The 18,421-nt window shown below is 47.7% G+C and overlaps 1 protein-coding gene across 4 annotated transcripts in view; it reads left to right on the top strand.

The window, feature by feature from the left end:
- PLS3 (plastin 3) overlaps positions 1 to 18,421 on the top strand; it is a 73,026-nt gene that overhangs the window by 41,555 nt on the left and 13,050 nt on the right. For all 4 annotated transcript variants that reach the window (XM_035112551.2, XM_060270329.1, XM_035112553.2 and 1 more), the window contains 6 exons: positions 1,510 to 1,612; positions 9,823 to 9,911; positions 12,029 to 12,192; positions 13,536 to 13,665; positions 15,659 to 15,791; positions 17,672 to 17,753. In XM_035112551.2, coding sequence (XP_034968442.1) covers positions 9,839 to 9,911; positions 12,029 to 12,192; positions 13,536 to 13,665; positions 15,659 to 15,791; positions 17,672 to 17,753 — 582 coding nt within the window. In that variant the 5' untranslated portion in view covers positions 1,510 to 1,612; positions 9,823 to 9,838. The remainder of the gene's footprint in view (positions 1 to 1,509; positions 1,613 to 9,822; positions 9,912 to 12,028; positions 12,193 to 13,535; positions 13,666 to 15,658; positions 15,792 to 17,671; positions 17,754 to 18,421) is intronic.

Here is an 18,421-nt window from a genome sequence, read left to right as displayed (position 1 = left end):
CAGCTTTTCAAAGTCTGCTAGTCATTGACACCTCCAGCCCCCCTCGGCTGCCCACTTGCCTCTTAGCACTCCCCTAGGTAATCCCCCTTCCTGCCCCCCCCCAGGGGCATTGCTTTGGGAACCACCAAGTTAGAAGGATGAAGGACCCTTTCATCTGGTCCCCACCCCTGCAGTCTGGTCCTGCAATATCTCTTCTCTCTTTAAATAAGTTTTAAGGGACACTAGCCAGTTAACTTCAGAATTATCTTTCAGCAACAAACAGAGCCTCTGGCACGGAAGGAATTTGAAGGAATTTGATAAACAAGGAAGTAAATTAATCCTTCAGGCTTTGGAGGGAGGATGGCAAAAAAAAGAGAGGAGATATTTAATCTGAAAACACCCTCCTCTCCTCTTTCTGAGCTTCTTGGGATGGGTGGTAGGAGCCAGCCCCATGAATAGAGGATCTTTCCCATCTGATGACTCCTTCACACATTAACTTTTGCTTCCCGAGAGGAAATATTCAGCTGCATTCCCACCAAACATTTAAAGCAACACCCTGTCACTCTAGTTGAAATGATTATGGCTTCCCCCAGAGAATCCTGGGAAGTCCAGTTTGTGAAGGGTATTGAGAATTGTTAGGAGACTTCTATTCCTCTTCCAGAGCTACAGTTTCCAAAGTTTCCTGTGAAGAACGATTGGTTGTTAAACCACTCTGAGAATTGTTTAGGTGAGCCCATCAAGGCATGCAGAAATCTGACATTTGCTTTAAGATGGTTTTTAGCTTTTAATTATTTTTGAATGTTGTAAAATGTTGTTTTAAAATGTTTCCTTAATGGATATATATATACTTTCACAAAACATATTGAGGTTTAGTTACAACTGAGAAGTATATGTAAATTTTGTATATGTATATGTAAATTTTGAGAAATAAGCCAATAAAGTACCAGAAAGGGAAGTTGAAATGATTCTATCACAGCCAGAAATGTTTGGGGACTTTCCTGTGCTCATATGCAATTGAAGAGCCCCTGCCTCAACTAAGAGCTTCCCCGTGACTCAAGATTTGTGGGGCTTGCAACTGAGAGGAGCCTATGCTTTGCTGCACCAATGATACTCTCTGTGGTCTGCATGTGATGGGTGAATGCAGGGTGCTAGGGGCTTTCGCCTATCGACTTCGCTGCTGCTTCCTGCATAGTAATCCTCTACCAGGTGGAAGTTGAGTTTCTCTCTCAAACAGGCTTCAGAAAAGGGCTCTGTGGCTCATAAAACTCTATTCTGCTCTGCTCTGACCCTTGAACCTGCATCCCAATTGCTGCATCCTCTAAGCAGGTCTCTGTGGCGGGGTGGGGGTTGACTCCTCCAGAGTCTCTTTTCTTCCATATTAAAACAGCAGAAGTGGTTTTATTAGTGCTCTCTGCTTTCAGAAACAGGAGCTGACCTCACTCTCTCCTTGTTTAATAGAGTCAACGAGGCATTACTAACCATTGCATGCATCTTTCTCTCCACCCTGCCCCTCTTTCTGTCCCCCAACAGGACCTGAAAAGCCAACAGCAGTGGTTTCCACTTGGTGTCTGCTGTGATTTTACTGCGTTCTTGGCTCAGAGGGCAACCGCCCCCCACGCAAGACAATATATAGGTAAGACGAACCATGTGTATATTTATCCCAGTGGTTCTCCAAGAAGGAGGAAGAGGCTATGGCAATGCCTGCTTTTCTTCCTCCCGCCTCACATTCTGCATCCTCATAACAAACCCTGTTTAGAGAAACTCAGAAACTATATGGCTGGGTTCAAATTGATGGAAAATGGGGCTATGAATTAGGCATGTGGACTGATGCTCTGCCTTCACTGTTGGAGGCAGCCATGCTTCTGAACACCAGTTGCCAGAAAACACAGGTGAGGAGAGGGCTCTTGTGTGCCAATCCTGCTTGTGGGCGTTTGCCCATTGGGGCATCTGGTTGGCCCCTGAGAGAACAGGATACTGGACTAGATGGGCCATTGACTTGAATCCACCAGGGCCCTTTTTTCAAACTTAGTCTTGACATTCTAACTGTACCATGTGCTTTTCCAGTTTTTGCCTTTCCAGTTTTCCCCCTCTTGCTTTTCCTGATAGAAGTTGCTTTCATTTCCCAACATGGGTGCAAACAAGGGTGCACCAGACCCTTGTCTAACTCACACTAGTAGCATTGTGTGGTTGGCCTGTTGAGACACGAGAGCTGCATCAGCCAGTGAGGCTCGCTCACAACAATTTCTTCACACCAGCAAATGGGAACGCCGGTTCCAGTTGCAGCTGAAGTCTTCCTGTGCTCTGCTCACCTGCCGTTTCACCCCACCTTCTCCAGTCCCTCCCCCTGGGTGCTGCTTAACCTGTGTTTAAACTGTGGGCGTGTTCCTCAGGTTTTTAGCAGCTGGTGAAATAAAACCTCAGCCATTGACTCATTCACTTCCATTGGTCAGTTTAAATGGTGTGTGGACTTAAAGCAGCCAGTCCCCGAGGTGAATTGATACATCCAGACCAGCAGACACTTGGTCAGGACTCTTATGCATCCAGATTAGAGCCAGCCAAGGTTGGCTGGTGTGCAGGTCTTGTTGTTGTTGCATGGCTAGTCTGTTGCATGTAGGCAGGTGCTCTCAGCTGCTGGAGAGTGAGAGAGTGAGAGAGTGAGAGAGAGAGCTGCTGGAGAGTGAGGCGTGGCAGAATATGGAAAACTCTTTCTCCTTCCCTTTTTATTTTCCTCTTGCAACTAATATGTAGTGATTTGCCTTCACTACAGCACTGTGTGTGTATGTGTCTATCTATCTATATAAAAATGGTGAAGGTGCATGTGTGTTATTCCCCACTTTTCTCCCACAAACACTTACCCGATCGTCCTGAAATTTGGCCACAACCTTACCTCACCTCAAACTCACATGTGAGCAGGTCATCATGTACTTACACTGACTAGCTAACATACCTAAGACAGGTATAAACCTGGATTTGTGGTCCAAAACATTGCGCCCACCAGTGGACACTCAATGAACAACGGACAAACATACTCCCACAATCCCTCACTCCCCGGAGACCACACCTCCAACAGAGCAAACAGCTCGGAGATCAAGCCACTCCTCAGGGAACCAAGCCCGCCTCGGAGATCGCACATCCAAGACCAGGCTGCTCCCCAGGGACCCTTGCCTGCCCAGAAGATCACGTACCAGCAACCCCCTCCCCCCCCGACCAAGCCCACTCCACCCACCCCCACCCCACGGATCGCGCCCCCCCGGATTCCGCCACCTCCCACTACCTCCTCCCACCCCGAACAAACCCACTCCGGACCCCCTACCCCACGGATTCCACCCCCACCGATCCCGACGTCTCCCGGGGACCACCCCTCTGATCCCGATGCCCCAGGCCTACCCCACCCACCACCTCAGGCCTAAGCCGCTTTTAGGCCCCGAGCAACTCCAGACACCCCCCCACCCCATGGATCGTGCCCCCGGTGATTCAGCTGCCTCCCACGACGTCCTCCCACCCTGAACAAACCCAAACCCCACCCCCTCCATATTACCTTCAGTCGGTGGGGGGGGGGGCGCAAATAGGGGTCAGGGATAGGTAAACCCTTCCCTGGTTGGGGTGGGTTTTGGGGTTCAAAATGGAGGACACGGCAGGCCCGGCTCTAGGTGCAGTCCTGGTGGCGCGGGGCCGGCAGGGGGGGGGCGCTGTGCGATGAAGCCGTGCCACGCACTGTGAGGGCGGGGGCGCCGGAGCGATCTCCGCACCAGGGCACCCGACCTGCTAGAGACGGCCCTGGGACACGGATAGGTAAGTCCTTCCCTGATTGGGATGGGGGGGGGTCTGTCAATAGCTGACAGGGATAACTAAGACCTTCCCTGGGATGGGTTGCTACAGAGTGTGGGGAGACACAGGTATCCCCCTATCTAAACATAACACAGGGGGGACTCTGATGGTCTGGGGAATCTGAAGGGGGACTCTGACCCGCCATTTAACAAACAATGCCACAGCAACGCGTGGCATGGCCAGCTAGTATATATATGAATGTAAATTGGGCATGTGGGTTAGTCTCCACTTTTCTCTGAAACCACTTGACCGATTGCGTTCAAATTTGGACACAGCGTCTCAAGTGAATATGTGAGTGTCCATATACAGGTTGCGTAGATAGATGTCACACCTATGCCAGGTAAAGCAGGTAAAACCCACTGTTCCGGAACACAAAACTCAGACAGCTGGGGATGCTGGGAGCACAGGAGAGATTGCAAAACAGTGCCCTCTAGGGACGGCTACACTGGTACTACACCTAGGAAAGCTTCCCTCTCCACAGCATCTTGGCTTGGCTTTGCAGACTGGCCCGAGGGGCCGGGATAGGTCATGGGTCAGGACAGGGTGGGACCAATCACAGGAATGAGCTGGTGGTGGGGGGAGTAGGGGGAAGAATAGGTCATGGGTCGGAACAGGGTGGGGGCAGTCACAGTGATGAGCCACAGCAACACGTGGCCAGGCCAGCTAGTTCTATATATCAGGGGTGGTCAACTCCCAAGAGACTCACACAGTTAAAAACTGGCAGTGATCTACCCCCTTTTGCGGGGTTCAGGTCAAAGTTCTTGAGCTTTTTTTTGGAAGGAAAGCCCTGTTTTTTAGGGGTTTAGGTCAAAGTTGTTGAGATTGTTTTACGGAGCAGGAAAACCCTGTTTTTTAGGAGTAATGGGGAGAGTTGTTGAGCTTTTTGTGGGGGGTGCCAAAGTTGATGAGCTTCTTTGGGGGAAGCCAGTGATCTATTGGTGATCTACCACATACGTCCAGTGATCTACCGGTAGATGACAATCTACCTGTTGGACATGCCTGATATATATGTATATTTTGAGGCACTTCTCCATTCCTGCCAGGAAATCCCCAAAGATCCTGTATGCATGGGGAAAATCCCTTTCTGACTGGGTTTTGGCTTGAGCTGGAAGAACTGAGACAACTTTTGTGTGTGTGATTGCACAGAAGCAGCTGTCTTTTCTAGTCATCATTGGAGGGGAAAGGAGCTGAAGAAGAAACTGCTGGATCAGGCCAATGGCCCGCCTTGTCCAGCACTCTGTTCTCACAGTGGGCAACCAGCTGCCTCTGGACTCTCACAAGAAGGACATGAGCGCCACAGTGCTCTCCTCACTTGCGATTCCCAGCAACTGGTATTCAGAAGCATAAAGGTGAAACGTATATGTCAGGGTTATTAGCCATTTAGAACTTTATCCTCTTTTAGAGCTATCCAAGGCCATAGCAGCCTCTTGTGGGTGTGAGTTCCACAGTCTAACTTTGAACAGCATGAAAAAGTACCTTTTTCACATCTGTCCTGAACCTTCAAACATGCAGCTTCCTTGGATGTCAACAAATCCTAGTGTATGGGAGAGGGAGAACAACTCTATCCACTATCTCCATTCCATGTGTAATTTTTATGCGCTGCTATCACGTCCCCTCTTAAACTTGCCTTTTTTCTTAAGTAAAAAGCCCCAAATGCCTTTCCTCATAAACCTCATAAACTGAAGCTGGGGAAGGGCTGCAGCTCAGTGGCAGAGGGTCTGGCTTGCATGCAGAAGGCCCCGCGTTCAGTCTCCAATGGCATCTCCAGGTAGGGCTGGAAGAGAACCTTGCCTGAAAGCTTGTAGATCTGCTGCCAGTCAGGGTAGACCAGTGCTTTCCAAACTTCTTGTTTTTGGACTACAGTTCACAACATCCCTGACCACTGAACCTGCTAGCTAGGGGTGATGGGAGTTGTAGTCCAACAAAGACCCAAGTTTGGGAAACCCTGCCCAAGATCATTCTGGAAGCCCATTGCCTGCTTGGTGGGAGGTGAGAACTTAAGAAGAGTCTACCCAGTCTGGCACCCTTTTCTGACAGTGGCCACCCAGGTGTCTGTGAGAAGCAGGACCCCAGTGCACCAGCCCCCTCCCCAACTCCTGTTTCTGAGCAGCTGGAACTCAGAGGCAAACTGCCTTCAGCAGCAGGAGGGGAACACAGCCATTGTGGCTAGTGGTCACTAGTAGCCTTATGCTCCCTCCCCTTTGATTTTATGGAATTACAGTGATGGACGGGCAAGCAGGCTGGTCTTGCTCTATTCAGCTGACCTCTGTGTGTTCCCTGTGCAGAGCTCAGTGTGTCCTGATTGCAAAAGGTGAAAACTGCAAAGCTTAGCAGAATAAAAGCTTTTGTTAAGCAAACGGGGAAGAGGGAATGTTTTGTTCCACTCCTTTCTTGACAGATCCTAAACTGAGCGTCAGGCTTTAAAGTGTATATATATAGGGACAGTAAGGGCTGGAATGAGGATTGCTAGCATGGTACCCAGAGGTGCACCTGCACCAACAGAGACCTTGCCTAGCACCCACAGGGGGCCCTCCTGCACTGAAATTAAGCCTAAAAGGTGTAGGTTGGGTCCTGTGTTTTTGTGCCCTTCAGAGTTTTTTTGATTTGCAGATGTGCCACCTGGCCATAAAAGATGGGCAAGCCCTGGGTCAGAAGGTTAATAAATTCAAGGCTGCTTCCACCACCTCAGCACCAAGGCAGGTGTCCCTATCACTGGTTCATCCATGCCATGTGTTTGGCACAAACTGAGAGCAGGGGAGATCACAGTCTGCATTCTGGCCACGGTGCCTCACAGTGAAGGATCCCTGAAGCACATGAGCCAAGCTTCATGCCATGCCCCCCATGTTCTACCTATCCTGGTCACCTGCTGCAGTGATCTGGGGCTGGATGGAGTAGAGAATTGTTTCCTGGTGCTCAATGGCAGCAGCCAGACTCTGGGCAGGAAGTAAAGAAAGGTCACCCCAAATATCAGAGGTGGGGAAGCTGCATCTGACCAGTGGACCAGGACATTCCCACCCCCCACCACTTGTGGGCCAAGTCTGGCAGGTGGTTGGAGCCACCCACCTGCCAGTAACCCAGTGTCACAATGACGACATGGTGCGGGGTGTTTTTGTAAAGTGCTGCTCAAAATGCTGCTTCTCCAGATCCCACAATTAGCCAGTATTTTGGGTCTTAAGAAGCTACTTTCAAGCTCACAGAGTGTTTTTCTTGGGGGTTTGAAGGCATTGCTGATCAGCAGATTGGCGGTGGCAGGCAACCGCCTCTGCCACACCTGGTGACATGTATGGCACAGGGCATGGCATATATAATTATTGGGCTGGAAAGGGGCACTGAACGTGCCATGTTTATTTAACCTTTTCTTGTTTTTTGCCTTCTCCCCCACAACCCTTGTGAAAATGGATTCTTAAGCACACAGAATAAAAACAACAACAACAAAGCACCAAACCTCAGCAAATGTTTGCAACCCCAGACAAACAGGGCCTCCAGACATCTCCATCGCCTGGGAGCACATGCTGAAGCCTCTAGCTTGGAATAGCAAGTGGGGCCTATTGAGTTGCTCTGCAAACAGAGGCAGGGGGAATGTTCATTGGTGCCAGTTCAAACAAAGAATCCTGGCAGGTGGCCACCTTTAGCCACACAACAAAACACTCTGCTTTGATTTCCTCTCCTGAGTGGTACCCGGCAGCCCATATTCACCTGAAAACACACAACCCTTTTTATTTATTAAATTCAGGAGTGGGGAGCCTCAGGGCCAGGGCACAAATGTGCCCCTCTCTTTGGCCCTTGGGATTCTTCCCCAGGCAACAGCCTTTCATTGCCCTTTGCTATGTACTCTCCTTGAGCGCTTTTGCCTGGTTGGAAATATGGCCTTGAACTCTGATCATGCCTCTTGCTCACCTGGATGTGTAGAAAGTACCCTCCTGTGCATAGGTAAAATTTCCCAATTTTTTCCTCTAGCCCCTCCCACCATTGTCCTGTGACCTTTGGGAAGTTGCCCCAAAGGAAATGCAGCCCTTTGGCTGAAGAGGGTTCCTCACCCCAATTTACTTACTTATTTGTTACATTTCCAAGAATATGCACACTGTGTAAAGCGGTAACTTGTTCTGCACCATAAGCAAAGAATTATAACCCCAGCATTTATACTGCCTTCCTATATTCTCACAACATAAGGTTTATATTCATGCAAGGTAATATAAAATAGTCTATGAATGGCACTTCTCTTACAAAGCTGACCAGGCACCACAAAATCTCTCTAAAAGGTCTTGCTTGTTCCTGAGGGCAAATAGTGGATGTTGCTTCATTACCATTGGCTGGTCATGACATTTTAATTATGCCGCGTCCTGGAGTGAGTTCCAGTTTAACTATGTGCTGTGTGAAGGACTTTCTTTTGTGGGTCCTGAATCTTCCAACATTCAGCTGCATTGAGTGTCCCAGAATTCCACAGTGGAAAGCAAAGGGACATACACAGGTGTGCACAATGGAGCAGTGATAACTAGTAGTTTGAATTGTGTTTTGGAGCACTGCACAGTTAATTGCCACCACTTGGAATTTTACAGTGTTATTATTACGGCCTTAGTGGGTTGTGGAAAACGCTGTTTTGAATAATGCTTTTTATTAGATAGGGCAGTGAGCACTTGGAGAGGAGTTTATGGAACCAAGGATGTGGTGGCGTGAAAAAGTTTGGGAACCATTGATTTGCAAGTTTTGTTTTAAACATTTCCATCCCTGGGTGAACAGAAGCCATGACACCTAAACCAGTTAAGAGTAGAGAAGAAGCTGCCCGGCATGCAGTCAGTGATAATAAGCCAAAACTTTGGTTCTATGTGAGCCTTGAGGAAACACTCTCCCCCAAACCAGACTGTGAATAAATCACACATGGAAGCATCCTGGCTGGCAGTATTAATGGAGGTACCTAAAGAGCTTCCTCCTTGATACTATTCAGGGTACAGCGTCGTTCCTTTGCAAAACCCTTGAGCTGGTGAGATCTCCAAGCCAAATAGGAGATTTCAGCTCTGCTTGTTGATTGACTTGGATAATAAGAATCTGGGATGGGATATATACATCAGCCTTCCCCAACCTGTTCCCCTCCAGATGTTTCAGGATGGTGGGAATTGTAGTCCAAAATGTCTGGAGAATGCCATGTTGTGGGGAGTGGTTGTAGACAGAAAACATGGCAGGGTTTAATTAAGGCAGATAACAGGATAGCATGTTAATTGAGAATCCTTTTTATTTTGCAATAAGAACAAGAGACCATAAATCTAAACACTTTGTTGAGTAAAATTTAATTATTGGGAACAGAAGCAATATCTTCAGTGTCCTTTATCAGAATCTATAATAATCTTGCCTTTTTATTTTTCCACCTCTCCATGTTCTCTTTCTTCTTCTGTTGTGTTTGATTTACACTTTCTCTCTTACTAGCCTTGTTGAGATACTCATAGAATTATAGAATCACAGAACTGTAGAGTTCTAGCCCAACCCCCTGCAATGCAGGAATCTTAGCTAAAGCATCAATGACAAGTGGCCATCCAACCTCTGCTTTAAAAAACCTCCAAAGAAGGAGAGGGAGTGTCTTCCATGGTCTTAACAGCTCTTACTGTCAGAAAGTTCTTCCTGATGTTTGGCTGGAATCTCCTTTCTTGTAACTTGAAGCCATTGGTTCGAGTCCTGCCTTACAGAGCAGGAGAATTTGTCTATAAGTCTTTTGGAGCCATCCAAGTTGATGGCCTTTGGCGCTTCTTCTGACGGGAGCGAATTCTTTGGCTTAACAGGCAGCCACAGTGTGCCCTGTTCTCAAAAGTAAACAGGGGGATGGTTAGATATTGACAACATTAATGGCTTAGCTAGCACACTGCTCTCTCATGACTGGAGAAATCCCACTGTAGGAATACCAGACACAGCAGCCCACTTTCTGTTGCAATCTGTTGGGAAAGGAGGGATTTCAAAACTGGACTGGTGCTCCTGATTTATTCAGTATTCCTGCTTCTCTTCCACCTCCCCTCTCCCTTTCCCCTGCAGGTGCCTGTTTTAATGCATGAAAATGGCCAGCATTACACAGATATCCAAAGATGAGCTAGAGGAACTCAGGGAGGCCTTTGCCAAAGTCGGTGAGTGTCTGTTATGGCTTACAGCACCATGAATTATGCATCCGGGTGTCAGGAGTGGGCGCCTCTGCTCTGGGAGCAGCAAACTGGACCCCAAACTCTCTCCAGCATAGTGTCTCTCTGTGCCAGGTTGTTAGTGCTGCCCCCTAGTGGGTGATCTTAGCCAAGCAGCCAGATAATACAGGACTGAGCCAAAAGTCTGAACTGAAAGGAACCAATGCTATTTAAATAACCATGGAAAGATGGATATATTTATTGAAAATATTTAATAACTAGTGGTTTTCAGCCCGTTCAATAACGGGCGCTAGAATCCTGGGGTTCGGAGAAGCGCTTGCGCAGCGCTTCTCCGAACCCTGGGACCTGTCCTTGCTGTCGGTGGCAGGGGGACAGGAACGGAGGAGGAGAAAGCGCTGCTTTCTCCTCCTCCGTTCCTCTCCCGCAGCCGCCGACAGGAAGCAGACATCCCAGGGTTCAGAGAAGCGCTTGCGCAGCGCTTCTCCAAACCCTGGGACCTGTCCTTGCTGTCGACGGCAGGGGGACAGGAACGGAGGAGGAGAAAGCGCTGCTTTCTCCTTCTCCGTTCCTCTCCCGCAGCCGCCGACAGGAAGCAGACATCCCAAGGTTCGGAGAAGCGCTTGCGCAGCGCTTCTCCGAACCCTGGGACCCGTCCTTGCTGTCGACGGCAGGGGGACAGGGAAGCAGACATCCCAGGGTTCGGAGAAGCGCTTGCGCAGCGCTTCTCCGAACCCTGGGACCCGTCCTTGCTGTCGGCGGCAGGGGGACAGGAACGGAGGAGGAGAAAGCGCTGCTTTCTCCTCCTTCCTTCCTCTCCCCCAGCCGCCGACAGGAAGGACGCGCGCACTCTCCCCCCCCGCCTCCTCCAACCGCCGGAGGGTTGTGAGGAGGCCTTCGCCGGCCTCCACCCTCGCTTCCCTGACGTGCCCTGCAGTGAGGCGGTGTCCGGCGGGAGCGGCGGTTGGAGGAGGCAGAGTGGGGGGAGAGTGCGCGTGCGCAGTCTCTGCTGTCCAATCCCTGTATCCCTGGGGCACATGCGCAGTGACCCAGGGACACACGGGACAACTGGACGCAGGGACAACATGGACTTTATATATATAGATAATAATAATAATAAATATTGTTATTTATACCCCACCGATCTGGCTGGGTTTCCCCAGCCACTCTGGGTGGCTCCCAACAGAATTAAAAGCACCTGAGGTTGTGACCCAGCATCATCTTGTATTTTCCCCGCAACATTGACCCAACATAGCAAAAGCAGTGTTTCCTTCCAAGTATACTTGGGTTGGTCTTGATCTGCAATGGAAGCCTTGCTACTGCTTTAATGCCGCCCTTGTGAGATTCATGGGGCATGAGAGGGGCTTCTCTGCGGCACTCCCCAAGCTGCAAATTGCCTTCCTTTTCTAAGGAGCCTGTGGCCTCAGCATGGGATGTGCTTTGGAAGTCAAGTCAAGAAGCACCTTTTGGAGAGATGGAAGATAAGATCAGGCTGTCCCTCCCATTACAATGTTGCTTTGGTTTCTGTTTGCTGTTTATTTGGTTGAATAGTGTTTATACTGTATATTACTTTTTTCCCTTGCTGCGTTGAGCTGTATGTAGCCTCACCCTGGGACCGCAAGATGAAGTGCAGGCTACAAATGCATGCTTGTATATGAGAATGTACACTTGCTTTTTCCATTTTATGGGATGCACTCCTTAATGGGGTGCACCTGTCTCCATCATTATGAACTCCCAGGAGTCATTTGAAAACTTTCCTGTTTACCCAGGGATTTGCTGGCTAAGAAATACAGTTCCTGGCAACCCTAAGATCACTGGATGAAATAATGTTTTTAAAATTTTTTAACTGTTTTAAGAATGTTTTTAAATAAATAACCGAATAAATAAATGTGGGTGTTGTGGACTCGTTTGAGTAAGTAAGTAAGTAAGTAAGTAAGTAAGTAAGTAAGTAAGCAAGCGAATGAATGAATGAATGAATGAATGAATCTATATTTTGTGAGTTAGAAGCAGCTTAGAACAACCTAATATCAAACAATAAAACTCCACTCCACAAAATGCATTCAACATTTTTCTCAAGTGCCTCGTGTTTTTTTTCTTTTGCATTAAAGATCTCAACAGCAATGGATTCATCTGTGATTATGAGTTGCACGAACTCTTCAGAGAAGCCAACCTTCCCCTTCCTGGATACAAAGTGAGGGAGATCATCCAGAAACTGATGGTAGACGGGGACAAGAACAAAGATGGGAAGATCAGCTTTGAAGAGTTTGTTTACGTAAGCATTTAAAAAAACTCCCTGCTGTTAGTCCTCCATGTCTCTTCCAGTCATAGAACTTTGGTGCCTGTTTCGGTTGCAAGGCACCCAGCCTTTTATCTGTGATGGTAAGGAGGCATTGTGCCACACACAGTAGAGCTGAATGGCTGATCTGAAATTTGGCAAGGTTTAAAATTTTTATTCCACTTCTTAAAGGCCTTAAACCTCTGGGCTTCTCTTTCCCAAACAACAATGTCATCCACATCCACCTCCAATACCACTTGGGAAAACTTGAGGGAGTCTCAAAAGCAGTTTGTGGTATGGTATTTTGGCAGTCGGGGGCTCTGCTATCCAAAGACAAAAATCTCCCCAGACGTCCTCTAGCCCTTTGACTTGTTTAGGTGTTCTATTTGATTCTGATCTAATAGCATGCAGGATGCCTACCTGCTGTGCTTTGGAGCCTGCGCCAACAAGCGCAGAAGACTATTCAGTGCTTGTATCATCATATCTTTCAGGAGAGGTGAATTTGCAGCCCACCACATGTTGCTGAATTACTGTTCCCACCCCCCACCCCTGATGTTTGTCTGTGCTGGCCCTGGCTTATGGGAGCTAGACTCTAACAACATCTGGAGGGCTGCTGGTTCTCCAGTCCTGATCTCAGTCCTCCAAGTGCCAAAACAGCACCACCCAGGGATAAGAGAGTACTATCAGCAAGTTGTGTAGAATCATAGAATTGTTGTTGGAAGGGGCCGTGTGGGTCATGTAGTCTATCCCCCTGCAATGTAGGAATACTTTGCCTGTTGATCCCAGATTAAGAGTCTCATGCTCTACCAACTGCGCTAGTTTGTAGAAGCTCCAAAGTTTGTAGAAGTACCATGAAATATTTAGGGGTGGGACTCTTGTGGGTGGGGGTGGGGAGACTCGAAAATACCTGCCCAATGCAGACTATGTTCAGTGGTCATGAAATGCTTACTGTTTGTTTTATGGGTGGGGTATCATAAAACATGTGCCAAGTGCACTAGAATGGAGTAGCTGGAATCCTGAACAGAAAAGACACTGCAGTGTTTTGTCTTGTGAGCTGGTTCTTACTGAGGAGGCAAACCCAGATTGAGGTTGCAGTATTTGAGACATCTATTAAGGGTTTTCCAGGATTGGGTGCTCCTTCATGCTGAGCATTCTGCTCCACATAAACACCTGGATCCCCATTTTCTACCTGCTGAAACTCCTTATTATTGAGGTAGGCAAAGCGTACAACCACAATCAGCTCCAAGCTTCAAGTCTGACATGGTGCACTTCAGGTATAGATTTAATATGTCTCTAAGAGCCAGGCCTATCATTGGCTGCATGTGTTTTTATTTGTGCAGATCTTCCAAGAGGTGAAAAGCAGTGACATCGCCAAGACTTTCAGAAAAGCCATCAACAGAAAAGAAGGCATTTGTGCTATCGGTGGGACATCTGAGCTCTCCAGTGAAGGCACCCAGCACTCCTACTCAGGTAACCCCTGAAATAATCTTTTGGACTAAGTTGAAATGCATTCTTGCATCCTATGCTACTGAGGTTTATTTTCTCTGCTTTTTTGTGCCCTTGAGGTGTAAATTGGGTGCAGAGACGGCACTCCTAGGAAGACCCCATCAGTTACTTTCAGGCACCACCTGAATTATCTCCACGCCAGTGATGCAGATCCCTAGCTCCAGCTGCATCCTGGGATCCATGTGCCCTGGCTGAAATGATGCACAGAGTCGCACACCACAGCAGTGTGGTGTAGCGGTTAGCTTGCTGGGACTAGTACCTGGGAGACCAGGGTTCAAATCCCCATTCAGCCATGGAGCTCACTGGGTGACCCTGGGGGCCGGGCCCTGCCTCTCAGCCTGACCTACCTCACAGGGTGGTTGTGGCGATTAAATAAGGAGGGGGAGAACCATGTATCCCACCCTGAGCTCCTTGGAGGGGAAAAACTAGGATCTAAGTTTCAAGCAGCGTTAATTAATGACGCAGAGTTCTTCACTGAAGCAATGAAATCTTTACTAAATTTAAAATAAACATCTTCATAACATAGTTCCAAAAACGTTTAAGAGATCACGTGCTGAGTACAGACTCTGTTCCATACTAACACGACTCTGACTGAAACTTAACTGAAAACACAGAGAGAGAAATGGCTGCTCCTTATAAGGAGAAGGAGTCACATGTCGGAGTGACTCAGCAGTTAGGCCTGAATAACTTTAGTAGGCCCGAATGATAGTGGAGCCCCAGCACTTCCCAGCCTGCTTTGCTGCTTCTGCTCTCATGTGTCTTTGTCACGTGACACTAAGTGCCACAATTAAACAATTGCCCGGCAACAGATATTTTAAGAGCGCTATTGCCACCTACTGTGGAGGCAGATCATTGCTGTCATGGTTGGTGGTCCTCTTTTAAAGCTACCTAGATTGGTGGCCATCATTGCCTCCTGTGGGAGGGAGTTCCATAGTTTAACAATGCGCTGTGTGAAGAAGGACTTCCTTTTGTCTGTCGTGAATCTTCCAGCATTCAGCTGTGTTGGGTGCCCATGATGGAACAGGGTGATGAATGTTGTGCCCTGTAGCTCCTTTCCTTCCTGACCCTTGGCCAAGCTGGCTGGGACTGATGGGAGTTGGAGTCCAACAATACCTGGGGGCCACCAGGTTCCCCAGCTTTGCCATAAGCCATTACTGGAATGCACTCCCCCTTGGGTGTGAGATTCTAAGGGGGGCCTCGTGGAGCCAGGGATCTCACTGGGCCTTCTTCACCCAGTCATGCTCTCTTGGCCTAACCCAGCTTGCCTCCCTGTGTTTTTGTGAGGGTGAAAGAGAGAGCCATCCCATCAGTTATCTGTGGTAGACACGTGAAGGCTAAATAAGTCACAGAGGGTGGAACGGATAAAAACTCAAGAATTCAGTTTGCAGTAGTAGTTCCCAAAGTGATTGGTAGCGCTCCCTGGTGGGCAGTAAGATCAGCTGGCTGTGTACTATGGGGGATTTAACCCCAGATACCATTGGATCAAAGTTCAGTTTCGTGGAATTAATTAAACTAAATCAATTTAATTGTATTCCAAGTCAATGTGCAATTAAGCGTTACTGTTTTGAATTTATTACAACTGCCTTAGTGGGTCATGGAAGCTGCTATTGTGAATAATTCTCTATCAAAGATGGGGTGCACTGGGGAGGAGTTTTATCTGAAAAGTCATCTCTGCGTATGTGACACTGTTAAAAGTTTTGCAGATTTGTGGGAAGCCCATAGTTGATCGCTTGAGCCCGTTTGGTGTTTCATTGTGGAACACACAAACTCCAAGGCCTTGAACCTCCCCATGGGCCTGCCCCCACCTTCTGCTGTATTGAAAGTGATTAGATGTGGATGGGGGGAGCCTGTCCCAGGGTTTTCTGGTGCCTGATGAGGCACTGAGTCCTCTTGTTTTGCTTGCCACCTGTGTGAGCACTAAACATACAATGAACTTAACAGTCTCCTTCTTCTTCAGAGGAAGAAAAATATGCCTTTGTGAACTGGATAAACAAGGCTTTGGAGAACGATCCGGACTGTAAGCATGTCATTCCAATGAATCCAAATACAGACGATCTCTTCAAAGCTGTTGCGGATGGGATTGTGCTGTGGTGAGTTTTTTCTTTAGAGGGCTTTTGTTCTCTGGAGTTATGGATGCAATTAGAAAGGTGCAGAAAGGGGCTCACCACAGGAAGAAAAAAAAACTGTAGCAGAGATTGCTTTTACTTGGCATACACAGACACATGCACAAAATATGCACACACTATTTAAAGTTGCTACAGTAAATTTTCTCTCTCTGAGCCCAGAGGGGTTCTTTGCTTGCCAATTCCTTGCAGAGTCCACAAGGCAAATGCAAAATCTAGTTGCTAACAAAGTCCTGCAACTTCCAGAGTTCTCAGAGTCAGAAGTTCTGAGTCTAGAGGTCTTGCAAGTTGTCCGACTTCTGTCAGACAAACCCTTTAGAACGTCTTCCACATTTTCACAGGATTGTTCCAACAATCTCCACATCTCCCACAGATTCTCCTGCAAACCCCAGCACTGCAGCTTGAGCCCTTATCTACCCTGTGCCTAGTGGTAGTTGGCCCAGCAACAGAGACATGACAGTCACAAGATGCCTGCAGCTGCACATGGGCAAAATAACATTTCTGCCAACTCATGGAGAGCAAACCCCATGGTTGTTTCCCCCAGTTTCCTTAACACTTTCCTTATTCCCTGGCTAAAAGTACATGATTTAAGCCTTAAGTATATGGCTTGGATCCAGTTTACCCAAAAGTCGTTTCTCCATATACGAACCTACATGGGTGCCAAGATCCTTTGTTCATCGCCCTCTCTTCGTCCCATCAACTTCAGAGTAGCAGTTTATTCATCATTTCTTCATTACATTTGTACCTTACTTTCCTCCAAAGAGCCCAAGGTGGCGTACCTAGTTCTCCCTGCTCTTCTTTTCATCTACACAACAGCCCTGTGAGGTAAGTTAGGCTGAGAGGCAGGGGCTGGCCTAAGGTCACCCGGGGGGGCTTCATGTCTGAATAGGGTCTCCCATGACTTGGTCCAGCTGGTGGTGATGCAAAAGAGCCATTTCTGTGGTCGCTGCCAAGAGAGGCTGGACTGACTCCCTCCTTGGTATTCTTCCTCCGGCAGCCTATGACCTTCCTATTCAAACAGACCTTTTGAAATGGAAGTGCAGACTGTTCTGATCTCTGGGATGCTGTTAGGGCAAACTGCATTTTAATCGCTGGTTCTGAATTCATCCTGTTGAGGTTTTTTAAATGTTGTTTTTAACTGGTTTGTTTTATAACTTAGTATTTATAAAGTCGTTTAACAATTGTTGGAAGCTGTCTTGAATCCCAGCTTAGGAAAAAGGCAGGATATAAATACTAATTCTAATTCTAATGCTACTAATAATACTGTATCCCCCTCTCTCCAGCCTCTACCTGCAGCCATCAATGGGAAGCACAGGAAAGAGGCCAGCATTTTAAATTCCAGGCTTCTCTCTCACACATTTCACAGGCCTCATACAAGCGATTTTGATAAGCCACCTGTCAATCATGTGGCATCATAAGGATGTGTGGTTGCTGGTTGTGTGGCCCCATCTACCTGCCCAGTTTGGTTTGCAAGGCCAGTCCTGGTAAGAATCCAGGACACGGAGCAAAAAAGGCTCTGCACCCCTGCTTTTAAGGGTAACTTTGCTAAAAATAATTTAGATCACAGGAGGGGAAAACTTTTTTTAAGGAAATAAATCCTCCACACACTGATCTGCTTATAAGAAAAACAGCTGCTTATAAGTTCACATATATTAATGAAGAATTCATTTTTTAAAATTCCTTGCTTCTTTGACCAACATTGCAGTAATATAGCACTAAAATTATTTAAAGGAGGGGAGTTATTCTGCAAACGTCGTTAAACATGCTCTGCACTTCCTCTCACATGAGTGCATAGATCCTGACTAATCACAGTTTGAATCTTGTTCTCCCCTGCTTCTTTCCACCAGTAAAATGATCAACCTTTCTGTTCCTGACACAATTGATGAAAGAGCGATCAACAAGAAAAAACTAACACCATTCATAATTCAGGTAGGGAATCCTCTTCCAACTGGCTTTCTCTCCCCCCCCCCCTCCCCAGTGTGTTAAAATAATACAGGAGTTGTTCATTGACCCAAGGGGATGAAGGGTATTTTTGCTTTTAGTTATTGAAGGGGCCTCTTGTTCTGTGCTTTTGTTTTATATCTAAAAGTATAAAGGTAAAGGACTCCTGACGGTTAAGTGCAGTCACAGACGACTCTGGGGTTGTGGCTCTCATCTCGCTCGCTCTATAGGCCGAGGGAGCCGGCGTTTGTCCGCAGACAGTTTTTCCAGGTCATGTGGCCATCATGACTAAGCCGCTTCTGGCGAAACCAGAGCAGTGCATGGAAACGCCGTTTACCTTCCCACCGGAGTGGTACCTATTTATCTACTCGCACTTTGACGTGCTTTCAAACTGCTAGGTTCGAAGTAAAGGTAAAGGGACCCCTGACCATTAGGTCCAGTTGTGACCGACTCTGGGGTTGCGCGCTCATCTCGCATTATTGGCCGAGGGAGCCGGCGTATAGCTTCCAGGTCATGTGGCCAGCATGACAAAGCCGCTTCTGGCAAACCAGAGCAGCACATGGAAACACCGTTTACCTTCCCGCTGTAGCGGTTCCTATTTATCTACTTGCATTTTGACGTGCTTTCGAAAATATTAATAATATTAATAAAGGTTA

The sequence above is a fragment of the Zootoca vivipara genome, chromosome Z (assembly GCF_963506605.1).
Source record: "Zootoca vivipara chromosome Z, rZooViv1.1, whole genome shotgun sequence".
Lineage (NCBI taxonomy): Eukaryota > Metazoa > Chordata > Lepidosauria > Squamata > Lacertidae > Zootoca > Zootoca vivipara.
The sequence above is the reverse complement of the archived record's forward strand: the minus strand, read 5'-3'. Positions and strand labels throughout refer to the sequence as shown.